Source organism: Desarmillaria tabescens (assembly GCF_030435595.1).
Source record: "Desarmillaria tabescens strain CCBAS 213 chromosome Unknown EV420scaffold_29, whole genome shotgun sequence".
In the NCBI taxonomy this organism is placed as follows: Eukaryota; Fungi; Basidiomycota; class Agaricomycetes; order Agaricales; family Physalacriaceae; genus Desarmillaria; species Desarmillaria tabescens.
The window spans coordinates 453729-468889 of NW_026848328.1; the positions used below are offsets into that span (position 1 = coordinate 453729).

At 47.4% G+C, this 15161-nt stretch overlaps 5 protein-coding genes across 5 annotated transcripts; 1 reads left to right on the top strand and 4 right to left on the bottom strand.

The window, feature by feature from the left end:
• Positions 1 to 8: 8 nt before the first annotated feature.
• EV420DRAFT_1621623 (peptidase family M48-domain-containing protein) lies at positions 9 to 1605 on the bottom strand (the record flags this gene model as incomplete). The annotated part of the gene is made up of 5 exons (XM_060475717.1): positions 9 to 563; positions 610 to 817; positions 880 to 1133; positions 1183 to 1423; positions 1475 to 1605. 5 exons carry the CDS (start codon positions 1603 to 1605, stop codon positions 9 to 11), a joined length of 1389 nt encoding a protein of 462 aa, XP_060328320.1.
• Positions 1606 to 1939: 334 nt separating this feature from the next.
• Positions 1940 to 4184, bottom strand: EV420DRAFT_1273587 (cytochrome P450; the record flags this gene model as incomplete). Its single annotated transcript, XM_060467772.1, has 13 exons — positions 1940 to 2027; positions 2076 to 2219; positions 2278 to 2387; positions 2444 to 2544; positions 2597 to 2786; positions 2897 to 3025; positions 3078 to 3166; positions 3220 to 3231; positions 3293 to 3456; positions 3513 to 3653; positions 3767 to 3838; positions 3894 to 4002; positions 4055 to 4184. The coding sequence occupies 13 exons, from the start codon at positions 4182 to 4184 to the stop codon at positions 1940 to 1942; spliced, it is 1479 nt and encodes a 492-aa protein (XP_060328321.1).
• A 565-nt stretch (positions 4185 to 4749) lies between these two features.
• EV420DRAFT_1557893 (autophagy-related protein 22-like protein) lies at positions 4750 to 7375 on the bottom strand. Its single transcript, XM_060473707.1, has 10 exons — positions 6989 to 7375; positions 6849 to 6926; positions 6724 to 6793; positions 6552 to 6676; positions 6428 to 6501; positions 5617 to 6375; positions 5273 to 5569; positions 5139 to 5217; positions 5056 to 5083; positions 4750 to 5002 (listed from the first exon to the last, which is right to left on the bottom strand). Exons 2-10 carry the CDS (start codon positions 6908 to 6910, stop codon positions 4808 to 4810), a joined length of 1689 nt encoding a protein of 562 aa, XP_060328322.1. The 5' UTR covers positions 6911 to 6926; positions 6989 to 7375; the 3' UTR covers positions 4750 to 4807.
• A 955-nt stretch (positions 7376 to 8330) lies between these two features.
• Positions 8331 to 12590, top strand: EV420DRAFT_1557898 (OPT oligopeptide transporter). The gene is made up of 20 exons (XM_060473708.1): positions 8331 to 8904; positions 8975 to 9151; positions 9219 to 9337; positions 9395 to 9445; positions 9505 to 9618; positions 9675 to 9777; positions 9827 to 9916; positions 9970 to 10247; positions 10297 to 10375; positions 10424 to 10446; positions 10502 to 10533; positions 10587 to 10772; positions 10823 to 10947; positions 10998 to 11055; positions 11106 to 11134; positions 11190 to 11348; positions 11402 to 11671; positions 11731 to 11827; positions 11883 to 12212; positions 12264 to 12590. Exons 1-20 carry the CDS (start codon positions 8829 to 8831, stop codon positions 12280 to 12282), a joined length of 2415 nt encoding a protein of 804 aa, XP_060328323.1. The 5' UTR covers positions 8331 to 8828; the 3' UTR covers positions 12283 to 12590.
• Positions 12591 to 13121: 531 nt separating this feature from the next.
• On the bottom strand, positions 13122 to 15069 carry EV420DRAFT_1311455 (Rft protein-domain-containing protein). Its single transcript, XM_060468575.1, has 5 exons — positions 14622 to 15069; positions 14329 to 14568; positions 14129 to 14280; positions 13730 to 14078; positions 13122 to 13670 (listed from the first exon to the last, which is right to left on the bottom strand). Exons 1-5 carry the CDS (start codon positions 15050 to 15052, stop codon positions 13241 to 13243), a joined length of 1602 nt encoding a protein of 533 aa, XP_060328324.1. The 5' UTR covers positions 15053 to 15069; the 3' UTR covers positions 13122 to 13240.
• Positions 15070 to 15161: the final 92 nt, after the last annotated feature.

Below are 15161 nucleotides of genomic sequence, written 5' to 3' on the forward strand. Positions count from 1 at the left end.
TCTCTACACTAGTCCTTCTTCTTCTCCCGACTGGCTTGATACATCTCCAAGCCCTTCAGCCTCTCAGTCAAGGTTGGATGAGAATGATGATACGCCGAATACAGCCAATCCACCCAAACCGTCGACAAATTCTTCACATGAAGCGTAATCAATGCCCTCCCCAGCCTCTCACCCATGTCCTTCATGCTCTCTTCCCCAAGCTTATCCTGTAGCTCGCACGCAAATCTGTCTGCCTCCCACTCAAACCGTCTACTCAGTGCGTTCATCCCGATGCTGATCACCGCCTCAAGCGGGGTTAAAATCATCTGGAAGATCAAGAACGCAACAATTGTGGGGGGTTGGGCAGCTACAGCCTTGGGAAAATCGAAGGATCGAAGGAGGGGCGGAGCATGGAGGAAAGCAGGGAAGAGAGCGAGGATGGTGAAGATGTGGAATTGGGATACGATCATCATTTTGGTAGGGTGGAGGTAGTACCAGTGGCCGAGCTCGTGCGCAAGGACAGCTTCGACCTCAGGCGGTGAGCTCTGTTCCATCAGGGTATCAAAGATGACGATATGCTTGCTCTGGAAGGGTGTTAAATACGGAGAGGGAAGATGAAATAGAGCTTACCCAAGGAAGTCCGAAGAAGTACGCGTTGCTATGTGAACTACGCTTCGAGCCATCAATCTCATATAGATGTTTCAGTGGAAACTTGAGTTTTCCAGCTAAAGACTCGACACGAGCACGGAGTTCGCCGTCTTTGAGAGGAGTGAGTTTGTTGAAGAGAGGTTGGATCACAGTGGGATAGAGAACAACCATAATCATCTGGAAAGACAACCTTTGGAAATGAAGCGAACAAGTAAGCGAGAAGCACTAGTGAAATGCCTGCAAAATACGTACATGAAGGCCATGAGCCAAGGGACGAAACGGTCGCCACCCCATTTAAAGATGTACAAGAATGCAGCGAGGAAGGGTGATCCAAGCACTATTCCGACAGCCCATGATTTCAGCATGTCCGCTACAAAGAGGCCAGGTGTGGTCTTGTTGAACCCGTGTCGTTCTTCCAAGACGAAAGTAGAGTAGATGGAGAGCGGGAGTGTAGGCAACGATGATACAAAATAAAGCAAGAAGGAGAATCCTATAGATTGTAAGATCTGAAAGGGTCGTCAGATACTACACTAGTCTCAGTGGCAACAGACATACCTCATACTCAGAACCGTATCCTACCCTGGCCAAGATCCTCCCTGATGCATCCCAGCACCAAGCATAGAACCCAAAGTGAAGCAACAACGAGTCTAAGACCTGGCTGTACAACTTGGAGAATAATGCCACTTGGGCCTTTTCTTTGCCATATTTTTGCGACTTTTCGAAAACGTCCGCGCCTAGATGCGGGGCCAGGGCCGAAGGTGGCTCCTTTTTCGAATAAAGGGGATACTGACGCAAGCTTTAAGGACAAGGTCAATATATCTAAGATACACAGAATGACGAGGCCTACAGCAGGTAGCACTCCCAGAGAGTCACGGTCCAAGAGAACGACTGGACGTATAATTTCCAATTAATGGGCTCTACTGCCACAAAGGCCAGCTTATGCTGAATTGCAGCCAGATTCGAATGAAGGAAGTCCATCGTCCGTGTAACGTCCGATGGTGGTGTGGAGGGACAATTTATGTGAATGCATCCGGTACGTGTGCAGTACACGTGGCACTGTTTGTCAATGATTGCTAAAGGTATCCGGACGGAGAATTCTCCGTTGCTCTCTCCGTCGGCCTTTTGCAACATGGAAGAAACCGTAAATGAAACCACACCTGATTCATGAGGGACCTAAATAAACCTTCACACAAGTGGAGTGATGGTACTATCAAAGTCACAGACTCACAGTGGAAAAGATACTACGTTCGTACAACATCATCGCTCTATGGTCTACGCTATAAGTGTGGTACCCTGGCATTGTCTACACACGTCAGGCGTCGCCATTTATCGTTGCTCGAATTGACGCCTCTGCAATTGTACTTCGTGGCTTCAGAGAGCACTTGAAGGGCAGCGGAACACTAGTGCACATTTCATTAGTGAACACTTCATCTTGCTTAAACACTTACCAAGCCAAGGCGTTTGCGTATGCATATGTAGGTTCTATGGTGTTGCCAAACTCATCAACTGTCTTGGTAATATCAAAAACCGCAAGCATAGATACTATAGCAATCCAGATTGAGGAATGGGCCATGTAGCGGGCCGGGCATATCCTGTGGACATGGCTAATGTGGTACCAGAGAAGGGGTTAAAGAATTACGGAGTACTTACCTCCTACCAAAACCAAAAAGTACTGTGTCTGGGTCTCTGATATCCGGATTCAATTTCCCCTCCTTCATAAATCTTTCTGGCCTGAAAGAATGTGGTTCGGGATAAGTTGTCTGAGCCAAAAGACGTCTGTGAATTTCTCATTGAATGACTGTGGCGTAAGACATACTTCATCATGAAGCATAGCCCAGATATTAGCGATGACGGTGGAACCAGAGGGAATATTATACCCTTGGTAGACATCCTCAGCAGTGAGCGCATGTGGTATCCCTACCTCGTGAGATGAGATCTACGTTTCTCAGGCAACATATGGATGACGCACCCATAGGTGTTACATTCTTCCACCTCAGAACTTCCTTCACCACGGCACTCACAAACGGCAGCGAATTCTCATCGACAAACCGTGGGAGCTCTCCCGGACCGAGGACCACATCAATTTCTTCCTGTGCCCTCCTCTGTGCTTCGGGATTGGCTAACATTGCCAGGATGAAAGTACATAGAACCGATACTGTCTGGATGAGAAAGTAAATATATATAGTACATTCTCGGTATGTCTTCATACCGAATCCGTTCCACCTGTCGTGGAGGAGATAAATCAAGAAGTCGTCCCTTGGGACAAGACACTGCTCTTACCAGTATACATGGTTGCCGCTGTTGATTGAATTCGACATTCTTCAGAGGCCGCATCTCGTTCGTGATCGAGCTTCTCCAGGCTATACGAAGTATAAGAAGGAGCTGCCGTACCTTCTGCCTGCATCCATTTCACATCAGAGCACCTCCACCGAAGAAAAGCATCGACGAACTATTCTCCGCTTGGCGGCCTCAAAAGGCATTTCTCTCATAGTCTTCGAATATTGCCGCCACTCCTTCGCCTTACGCTTGAATGTTGCACCTTGGGGACCATAAGTTTGAGTACAGCAAGTGAATGAATCATACGCTGCGAACCAGGGAACCAGTCTGAAAAAGGATTCACTCCTCTTCATCAGTCTGACGTTCCTCGAGCTGCGTTTTGACAAACCTGGAATGTACTTGAGGAGGGGAATTGAATCAACAAGAAACGCGCCCGGCACCGCCGCTTTGGCCAACGAGTAGAGACCTGCTTCCGCGGCCAAAATGTACGGGTCGTTCTCCGGAAGTACTTCCAGCCCATAGGCAATAGACAATATGGTAGATCCCGCGAGGCTTCAAAGGCGTAGTTAGTCCCTCGGCCTGGATAAACTTAAACTCAAAAGACGCACTGTCGAATATGTTCAATAAACTTATTGGGGTTATCTAGAAGTCGCCTAAGCAGCTCATGCGTTGCCTTAAGCTCGCACTGATGATACCGTTCCACGGCTACCGGGTTAAACTCTTGCTGGAAGAGTCGGCGTTGTGATCGCCTGGGGAAAGCCAATTTGCCGACTGTAACAGCTGACATAGAAGCAGTACTAACCATTCGCTTCCTTGATTCGGGTCAGCATAATCGGGTAGTGACACAACATGGACCACAGACCACATACCGTACTCCATCAAACCGAAACTAAAGTCCCAGCCCATTAGCTCGTTAACCATTGTCATTCGTGGTCTACGGTTAGGCGCTTAGTCGCAGTGAAATATATTACGCAAGCACTGAAGCAAACCTGCTGGAATATATGGCCGAACGATTATCGAGAAGCTCGGTAGCAGCTTCGACGGTGTTGAGGACCACGATTGAAGTACCTGCAACATCGAGGTGAATAATGTCCGTATCTACGAAGAACAGCTTTAGAGGTGCGGTACAACCCAAAACGAAGAGGCATACCATATTCTTTACACCATCTGTCGAAGACCTCCCACTCTGATGAGGTTGGCATACTGAACGTGTTTCCAAGGAATGGCAATTTCTTCGGTCCAGGTGGAAGAGGTAACCGACGTCTAGTTCGAGTTCTCATGTAGCAGTATGTGGTAACCAAGACGACGACAAGGAAAAGAAAAGCAGACATGTGCGCTGACGAAGGGGGTCTTTGGAGAGTCTTTGCTTTTATAGCTGTTTGCATGCAGCTTGACAGCCAAGGGCGTTTTTGAGGAAAAGGAAAGAAGGCTCCGATTTCCTCGTCATAAGCCGGATTTTGAAGACTTGCGAACGTACAAAAGGGATCCGAGGATGCCGGGATAGCCATAAACCAGCGCGTAACAGCCTAAACCATGGTATATGACAAAATCAAAATCGCTCCTCTCTCACACAAAAGATGTGATACTGTCAAGCGCCACGAAACAACTGTAAAGTCACCAAGAGCGAATTCGAAGCCATCGACGTACCGAATAATTAACTTTCCCAGATGTATGCACTGACATGAGTCTGACTGCTCTCTGTTGGACAATCTAGACATGAGCTAAACGCCGGCCCAGACCACTGAACATGCCCGGCACTCGAATCCTAGAATACCGATGGACATTAATTAGTAAGTGGCGGACATATGCAACTTCCTGACCTTAACCCAGCTTCCTCAGATTTTGGCGGAGTTCAAAGTATAAATCATTATTAGTACAGTACGCGCAGCCAGCGTGTGAACAGTCAACTGCGCCCATCTCTAGAACTATACGAATACCGATACTCCCTCGCATCCTTTCGTCCGCGTTCAACATCCACACTCATCAATATTGGTACAGCAGCCCAGATCATAAATACCAGGAAGAAGAAGGCATAGCGAATGTTACCCGTCATGTCAGCTATGACACCAACGAAGAGCGGCCCGACGAAGGAACTTGACTGTGATGTGATCGCCTAAGCACAGCGGCAGAATTGGCTCAAAACGTACTTACTTTATCGGTGATGGAGAAAAGTCCGTACCTAACGATGATTCGGTCAGTCACTGTCATACAATATAGATCTGTCGTGAACATACCATCGGGCCTCTTCCCCAGGAGGAAGTAGTTCGGCGTAAAATGCTCGTGCATAACTTTGAAAAGCGCCATATACGCAACCTATGAAACCTTGGTAAAGATGATGTCAAAGGACGCTGTGATGAAGAGAGTATACCAAAGTAGACGGCCAAGCCAAACATTTCGCCTTGAGACGTTAGCCCACCGAACCTTGTCCTTCCTTGAAAGACGAATCCAAGGCATCCGTACGCAGGTATAGCAGAACATAAGATGACGAGAATGACAAGGATCTTCAGGTTTGACCACAGAAACTTGCGCTGGATCATAGGCCACAACAGAGATCCAAGTATGCCAGCGCATGGTGTCAGTACTCCGATCAATATGAGTGCTGATGGCTGCATATTCAATGACGTTTTTCCAAAAAGAATCGCAGTGGACGTTATGGTCGTAAACCCTAGAGAAGACTTAGGCTGATAGCTACATCGTCAATACCTCACATACCATCGGAAAGCAAGAACCAAGCCGCCAAGTACTTGAATGTGTTGCGAAGTTTCTTGATTTCCTGCCAGCGCAGCATACCGCCTAAGCGTTTCCAAGCGGCGACGACCTCGGCACGTATGTTCCATTTACCGTCGGTGATATCTAAGTTATCGACCCATACAGCACTTTCAGGGGTTCCTGGGGTTGCCAAAGCGGTCGAACCTGGGAGCCACACAGCAGCAGGGATGGAAAAGACAGTCCACCATATTCCACTCAAGCCGATCGCTAAACAGAGAGAGAAGGTGCTGCCTTTCAGCTTTGTCACAGGTATTAGGGCAACTAGCAATAGGCATATGCCAGCACCATACCCAAGGGCTATGCCCAATGATGAGATACGAGACGTGGCTCGAGAAAGCTCGTTGTCGTAACGAGTTCGTAGTTCTGAGCTTTCTATTCGGGTTCTTGATATGAGGGGCTCTTCAGCGTCCTCTGTGTGGGCGTCGGATACGATGTGACTGGTATCAGCGACATCTGAGCCTTCAGGATCCTGACTGGCTTCGAGTTGAGATCGTAACTCAGCCACCTCCGGCGAGTCTCTTGCCAGAGATGGCAAATATGCGTTCATGGCGACAACGGAGACACCGAACCCTACATTCGCGCATATCGCCAACAACGCGGAGAAGAACCACAATGGCGAAGAAGATGCTAATATCAGAAAGAGAATCGCGGCGAAAGCTCCTTGTAAAGCAAAGGCAAGGAGAAGCCGTTTGCGATGGGCCACTACCCTCAGAAAGTCAGAAACGGGGATTCCAAGGAGCTCGTAGATGCACACAATTGTCAGCGATGCCTCCCACGGAAATCACGGTTAATGCTTGCAGTGCGACAGATATTGAGTATACATATAGACTTGAAACATGTCAGGCTCATCTCATTTTGAAGACTCGCTATCAACGCACCTGAAGCTAGCAGTATCTATCCACAAAAATCCGAGCTTCACTACACATCTCGCAGGAGAATCTTCGGTGTCCAGGTTCTTTGCCACCGTCGAGCATGGCGTGGTTCTGTCAGGCAGTAGAAATCCCTATTGCACATGAACAACAGAGGAAGCCATCTGGCGGGTAGACCCACGTTATCTCGTGCGAATTGCTCCAAGCATATAGGCAAAAACAGCGTCAGTGACACAATGACGAATACCTCGCTAGTACAGTATGTAGTCAAATCAGCACCAGTACTATTCGACAGTCAGAACGTACCTTGCAAAAGCATAACTCAGCCAACCGTAAAGTCGTTTCCTAAATTCTGGGGCACTTAGCATGGCAGCGGTGGGCAAGCTGCAATCAAGCAGCAATTGCCTTGGTTTCAGCTCGTGGCGAGGAAGCGCGGTAACCCTAACCTTACTCGCCGCTGGCAATCTGGGCGAGTAATTACATCAGCAAGAATATTCGGCACTAAGGCGTCCTAATAAACCGTCGCTGGCTGTCGGGACCGCCAAACTGATAGAACAGAGTGGAACAGACGGTAGAAGAACGGCAAATGACTTATCTCGCGAAAGGGATTGAATTATCAATTTCCCCAGGACTTATGCCGTCCGACGTAGCGGCTCTCACACACCCAACACCCTTGGAACGTGTTCCAGGGGTTGTAAGAACGCAATTAGAAGGGAAAAAGGAGAGATGACCATATCTGGGGGAAACGACACAGAATTCGAGTGTTGGCTCATCACGCAGCGTGAAGGCAGTGACAGAAAATATTAAAACTAAGACTAGAGCTCTGAGAATGCTGTGGACAGGAGAAATTAAAAAATCCGAGACATGGGATAACAACACTCGGTCGCGAGGGAGGATGCACGAAGGCACTAGGACTCGGCGAGGGTGAACCAAACCAGTGTCCGCTCTGAGTTAGCCATGCCTAAAACATGTGTAGACTTGGAATATCACGGATGAATTTTATCATCTGTGATTCAGGCGAAGACATCATTGAAGAATATATTTGTTGGCTAACTGAGTATAGCGAACTACATCCTAGGAGCATAGAACGCGGGTCTGCCTTAGATCACAGAATAGTAGACGCCGGGACAATGGTGGGAGCTAGACGCAAACTATCCTGCTTACCGGGGGAAGTTGTCGCAAGTGGGAAACTTTGCCGACAACATGCTTGATACGCGGCAGATTGGTCCCAGTCTAGGTGGACATTATATGCTCATCGATGCCTTCCTTACCATATAATTCCCAAATTTCAAGAAGTACAACTTTTTATAAGTCAAAGAATATACTTGATATTGAGCCTTCAATCGAAGTACAGCACCAGATTAGGGAAGCCTTATATTTCTCTCGGATACTTACTTCAAGTCCGCGATTGAAGGGCCATATGGTCAGCGCGGCTTCTTCCTTGAGCGACCCTCTGACCAGAAATTTGTGTATCCTTGACTTTGGTAGGCAACATACTTTTCGAAACGTCGTTTCTGATTTTTAGCATCGGTAGTACGAGCCGGTCCAAGCAAATCGCACGGAAATAACATTTAAATATACGCAGTCGCCATCACGTGATGTGGCGTTTCATTAGCCTGTTTTTTCACTCCCGTCTTCCCCTCCCAGCTGTACAAACTTCAAGTTAAACAGAGCTGCTAAAAAGATGGCTTTTTTGAATTGTATAGTGATCGCTCAATTATTGCTCCGATATCAAAATTTGACGTCGGTACGAACGATGCCGTAAAACTAGACCCTGTTTGGATCTTCCACAGCTTCCACTCCGCTCTCTCCCCCATTAAAAGCACATTCGAGCATTCGTTGATACCGATGTCAATACCAAACTCATCGAATACGGAGTATCCGAGCATATCGCCTGTGTCATCTCAATTCGGATCCTTAGCGTCTAAATCACGTTTACCCTTGCTCAGCGTTTTCGAAATTTCACTCATGATGATCAAAAATATGCATCAACAATAGTATCGCATCGCATCGTACTTTCTCTCCCTGTCGTCCCGTACCGGCCCTGATTCCAGGATTTTCCGTATATTAAAAGTCCCGGGTCTGGATTTTCTCAGCTTTATGATAGTCCGCCGAGATGCGGTATTGTGAACCCATTGAAATGGTGAGACGGTCACTGCCCCTGCGCCTCAGGAACGCCACGCAAATATCGGTACCTCGGATCTTCTTATCAACGGCAACCCTATACTTGGCATCTATTATAGGATATTACACCTTGCCATCCGTTTTGTCGGTCCGTCCTCTCTGATGCTTAGCGGTGGCGAAGAGAAAGAGCTGGTGAGTACTGTGACGGTGTTCGTGGATGCTGAGGATTGTATCAAAGGTGCGTGGTACCCATAAAATTTCCCATGGTGCCCTAATGACGAATTTCTTCATCATGTGCCTGATTTCAGCCGTGGATGGTGGCTCCCTCAAGTTTGTCGAGAGCAGCAGTTTCCACTCAAACAATGCGGACATCAACAAGAACGCAGATTATGACTTTGATGATCCAAATCTTGAAAAGACACCAATAGAATCAATAGCAGATGAGGAGGAGTCGGATTCCAGAAGAAGCCACGCCTCTGTCTTTGGTACATCTTTCCTCCCTATCTGCCCCCCTTGCTACTTGTCTCACCAGTCTGTATGATCATCGTTTAGAGGACGATTCCCCTTATCCAGAAGTGCGCTCGGCCGTTGCTAACTCAGACGATCCGTCAATACCCGTATCAACCGTGCGGTCATGGATGCTTGGTATTATATGGGCGATGATCATCCCGGTAATTGCGACAATCAATATATTGAGAGAGGACTTTTTTAACTACTTCTTCAACCAGGGCCTGAACCAATTTTTCTTCTTTCGATATCCTTCTCTCACACTTACTGGAGTACGCTTTTGCTCTCAAAACGTCTGCCATAGTCACCTTTTGACGCTGTATTGTTCCAGATATTTGCACAATTGACGGTTTTCCCCGTTGGCAGAGCACTGGCGAGGTTTGTCCCTCGAGTGAAAGTGCTCGGGATTCCGCTGAATCCAGGCCCGTTCTCAATCAAGGAACATGTGAGAGACTGACATTGATAGTTGATGCTATCCGCCGTCCTCAATGCTATTTGCAGGTCCTGATCACTATCATGGCAACCGTAGGTGCCTGCAGCGCATACGCCACGGACATCGTTGCCGTCCAGAGACTCTATTATAATCAAGACTTCGGCTTTGGACGTGAGTTGGATCAGTAAAATTGAGAACAAATGCTTATCATTTGTTAAAGACCAATGGATGATGATAATGTCCACTCAGCTGATTGGATTTTCCATTGGCGGCATTGCCCGTCGATTTCTCGTTCAGCCACCATCCATGAGTGCGCGTCATCGTTATATCTTTGTTACTAATTAGTTGATCACTGCGCTACAGTCTGGCCAACTAACCTCGTAACCTGCGCCCTATTCAATACATTGCATGCGCACACCTACGCGGGCATCGGCTACCGCGCAGGAATCGGCCGTGAGGCCTTCTTTCTCTACGCTTTCATTGGCTCTTTCTGCTGGTACTTCGTGCCTGGTTATCTCTTCACCGCCCTCAGCACCTTCACATGGGTGACGTGGTTGGCACCGAACAGCGTACCGATTAACGAGATGTTTGGGTACGTGCATGGAATGGGCATGAGTATCATCACCTTCGACTGGGCTCAGGTAAGGATTAGAAAATGTATCACCAGCGATATGTCTGATAAGAATGCAGATTGCCTATATAAGCTCGCCTTTGGCCACTCCGTGGTGGGCCGAAGCCAATGTTTTTGCAGGTTTTGTGCTTGCTTACTGTGCGTTGTTCTCGGTTTGGTATTCTTCGTCCACTGATCGGGTTGTAGGGATCATCGTCCCGGCACTGCACGTCCGTCCAATCGCTGTTTGCCTAACCATAGCTTGTTCATGCTTATCATTTTTAGTTCACGGATGTATGGTACGGCAAATATATGCCGTGAGTTTTCGTTTGCTCCCCGAAGAACCCCCATCTGATGTTTCATGTTCTAGGATCTCGTCTCGGGGAGCGTACGACAATACCGGGGCTTCGTACAATGTGACTAGGATTATCAATCCTGATACAACCTTCAATGAAGAACAGTACCAAGCTTATAGTCCACTTTTCCTCTCTACGACATTTGCTATGTCGTACGGACTGTCCTTCGCAAGCATAACTGCCACAGTCACCCACTCGTTGTGGGTAGTCTATCAACCATTCGATGAAGCTTGTTTTAATCATTTTCTAGCCTTTACTTTCGCGCCCATATCATGCGGCATTCACGGCTTTCTTTACAAGAACAGCCGGATATACATGCGCGCTTGATGTCGTACTATCCCCAAGTGCCTTCATGGTGGTATGCATTAGTATTTAGTGAGTTTATAGCTATATCTGCTCCTTTTGATGTTAATCGACTTTCCTAGTTACTATGTTCATATTCGGTGCCGTAAGCATCGAGCTGTGGGACACAAAATTTCCTATGTATGTCTTCTTAATACTCTCATACCGCAGTCTCATATCACGATCTCTAGCCACTTTTTTATTCTTGCTTTGGTCATCTGTGAGTGGTACCTTCGCTTGGTCTTAAAATTTCTTTCCGTCTAACAGTGGTATAGCATTTCTCTATGTTATTCCTGTCGGGATTATACAGGCTATCACTAACCAGCAAATATCTCTCAACGTTTTTACCGAGCTGATTATTGGATTCGCACATCCGGGTCGTCCAGTTTCCATGATGTTGTTTAAGACATACGGTTATGTTACCATGACCCAAGGTACGATTTCCGTCCATCCTATATCAAAGCTCCGGTCTGAAACTTCCCTCCAGCCTTGCAATTTACATCGGATTTTAAGCTCGGCCACTACATGAAGATCCCTCCACGGGTAATGTTTTTAGCCCAAGTTCTCGCCGCGGTTATTGCTGGTACCACACAACTTGGTGTTCAGACTTGGTTATTTGCGAACATCGCGGACATATGTACGCCTAAACAGAGAGATGGTTGGATATGTCCTTCGACGGAAGTCTTTGGTACGGCAAGCGTCGTCTGGGGCGTTATTGGCCCTTCACGCCAACTATCCAGGGGCCAAATCTACTACGGTAACTCACCCTGATACATCTGGTTTCCCTGATACATTCTGAAACATTCTTCCTTCTAGCCCTGGTCTTTTGCTTTATTATCGGCGTCGTTTGTCCGGTTATTGCTTACTACATCAGTCGTAAATTCCGAAGAAACGGGTGGCTCTCTTATTTGACGTAGGGTACTGTTGCTCCTTGACACAGCACATTCGATAACATTTTCTTTCTATAGTTTTCCTATCATCTTCTCTGGGACGGGATACATGCCTCCAGCGAGCGCTGTCAACTACGTGCCTTGGGCTGCTGTCGGATTCCTTTTTCAGTTCTACATCCGCCGGTATCACTTCTCGTGGTGGACGAAATACAACTACGTACTCTCCGCTGCCTTGGACGGAGGTGTGGCATTTTCCGCTGTAGCGATATATTTCTGTTTGAATTACCCAATGGGAGGAAAGATCGGAGAGCATAGCATAAAGTCTTGGTGGGGAAATGCTGTTGTGTCTGGTACCGCAGATTATAAAGGGATACCTATGCGTACTGTTGCCGAGGGGGAGTATTTCGGGTGAGTCGCGCTTCGTATGCAAGGTGACCATACTCACCACTGCTGTTCCAGTCCCAGGACATGGACATGATATACTAATGATATCAACCAACCATTAGACTATGAATCGTCACGTTGCATTAATATATTTTTTATCTGTATTGTAGATATATTATTTTATGGGTTCGCTGTTGCAGGGCGGGTCAAAGGTTGCCAAATGCGAATATATCGTTTGTAGGATAGTTTGTCGAGCTACTTACTCTGTACACTATCACTTATCTCCAACGATTTCAGAAGTTTGAGTGGTTGACTGTTGCATCTTTTGTATTGACTACGCCCACAAAACGCTTTGTTGGGTCCTCCAACCAGGCGTATTCAATTCGAAAATCTAAGTTTACCCAATACGCGGGGGGATAGCGTTTTTAATCTGACAGCCAGTGAAAGCCGGGCTACTTCAAGAGGTAGCCTAGACAGTTTCCCGTGCTCTATCATTAACTCACGGAACCTATACAGTGTGAGAGGCAAATAGAATAGCAATGCAATGCTCTGGACTTCGCCAAGGAGTCCTGTGTAGGTATACAACCTAGTAGTCGGAGATAGAGGCAGCTGACGTACATCGAGCGCTGGACTCAGTACCCGACGCTTCGGATGATGGACGAATGGAATTATCACAGCTGTATCGCTTAAGTGAATGACAGCCAGCGCCGTGAATCACTGCCGCCTCTGGTCGGACTTGTAGCGTTCTGTACCAAACACGCCGACGATGCACGGCAGGCATATGGCGGTATTTTCAGACCTGGCAAAAACATCGAATGTACTCAGTGTCCAAGTTGGCTCGAACTGGCGAGCTGCGAGCTGCATTTCCCTAATTGGGGGAACGGTTGGGATTTGTATTCTGAAGCATGTGCTTGTTGGTCATAGGGACTGGTACCTTGTAAACGTCGAGGCCGAGTACTTCTTCTCATTTGCTATATTGCAAACTACTTGTTCTACTATATAGACAATTTCTGTATGTATTGTAGTATGAGTAGATACGATGCCATGAGTTTCTAATCTGCCTTTCGCCTAGACCTGAGCTGCTTTCGAGCCTCACTTGTCGATCTCCACAGTATCCCAAGGCACAAAAGCCCGAAGAAGCCACCTGTAAGAATAAACACGATGACGTTTCGATTCAATAGTGAAGCCCTTCCATTCTCTTCGATGATCCTCTCTATCCTTAGCTGACTGTAAAGCAGCCGGAGCAAGCAAAATGATCCTCCAAGGGCGCTGCAGAAAAGTGCCTTTGGGATGAGCGCTGTCCATCGGAGAAGCTCTGGCGAGCCGCGACGTTTGAAGAAGGCCGAAATGAAAATCATGGCGTAGATAATCCGTGCCGCGAGGTTGATCATGTTTGCATACACCAGGGACGCATCACCGACTCCCAGGCGGTACAAAGCGACAGCAAGCGATGTGTATATGATGGAAAATATTCCCATCCACCTGAGAAATGAGTTTCAACAACGGAAATAGTGTGTGCGTGAAAGACGTGAGATACTTACGTGCTCTGCTTGTTCAGGTCTCTCGAGTCAGCTGCGCTGGCAAAGAAGGCCTCGAGTTGTCCATTCAAAGCCAGTATGGGGATGTACCAGAGCCACGTGGATAGTATTTCTGGCGCACTCGTTTGCAGATACTGTCGTGGTAGTAGGAATTGCACGCCTAGGGGTACAAATGGAGGTCCGAATACTGGTAGGATGAGGGAAATAGGTATTTGGACGGAGAGAAATGAGATGAGTCCACTGGAAGCCATAGCTAAGCTGCCTTTATCGTCCTTGTCAGCCAAAAGTTGAGAGAAGAGAGAGCGGGATGTCTCTTCAAGAGGCTGTAACAGTATGCGGGCAATGAGAGAACCTGAAGAGAGTCAGTATATGACATGGAAGTAACTGAGTGAGGTGGGTTACCATAATTCAGGGCGATTGCATATCCTCCCTGATCCTGCAGGGGACTGAACCATGACAAGATCAATTTGTCACCTTCTGTAAGGAAATGCTTTACTACCGACTGCGACGTCATGGTCACGGAGAGTTTGAGAATTGTAGGGTCGAAGAAGTTACTGGAAGTAATTAGGCTTGAGTGAAGGCGATATGATATAAGGACTCACTCATTTTTGGGAGGACGTTTCGGATACAAATATTGGCGTCCATAGTGGGCAGCATAGATAGCCCAAACACAGAGGGAGTAAAAAGTCTGTCCTAAAGCGAAAGCGAGAAGAGCCCTGTGTTGACGGCTATCGTCCCTATGAGGGTCGAGAAGGAGTACAAAAAAAGTAGTGGCAGATTTGCCGACGATAGCGATACCCTCAGCACGCAATCTGATTCCAGTGTTCAGATCCGCCATCGTTCTATGATGCAACAATTTGAATGCATTTCGACAGTGTAAATCATCAAATCTTACGCATTGTGCATCGGTTCTTTAAGCAGTTCCAGCAAAGCAGCGATAACATAGAAGATTACAGCTGAGTGGAAATATGGTTGGGAACTCGTCTCTTCCCCAGCGAATCTGGTGTAGAGGTAACACGTTGCGAGAGCTACCGGGCACCCCAACAAGAAGGGGACAAAAGATACATTAGTTATGCTAGGCCCCGACTTTTTGACGCGTAATAACGCGATCCGAACGCCCTCCCGACTGAGAAATAAGATGGTATTCAATAAGAGCTCGAATTGAATTGCAGCCGTGCCGAACGCGCTGGGGGTGGCCATACGAAGCAGAGCTTGGTTCAGAAGAAAAGAAAAAAGTCGAGAGCCTAGCTGGAGCCATATCAAGGGTAAAGCTGACCCAAAAGATGCTTGTGGATGCTTGTTTTTTCCACCATCGGATTTCGTCATGGAAGTTAGGAGGAGATGCGTGTCTCCATTTAAGGGATCTACACGTGGACTTTTGTGCGAAAAAGTGAGCATTCGGCCATATGAGGAATATCCGGCAAAAACGCCTGGG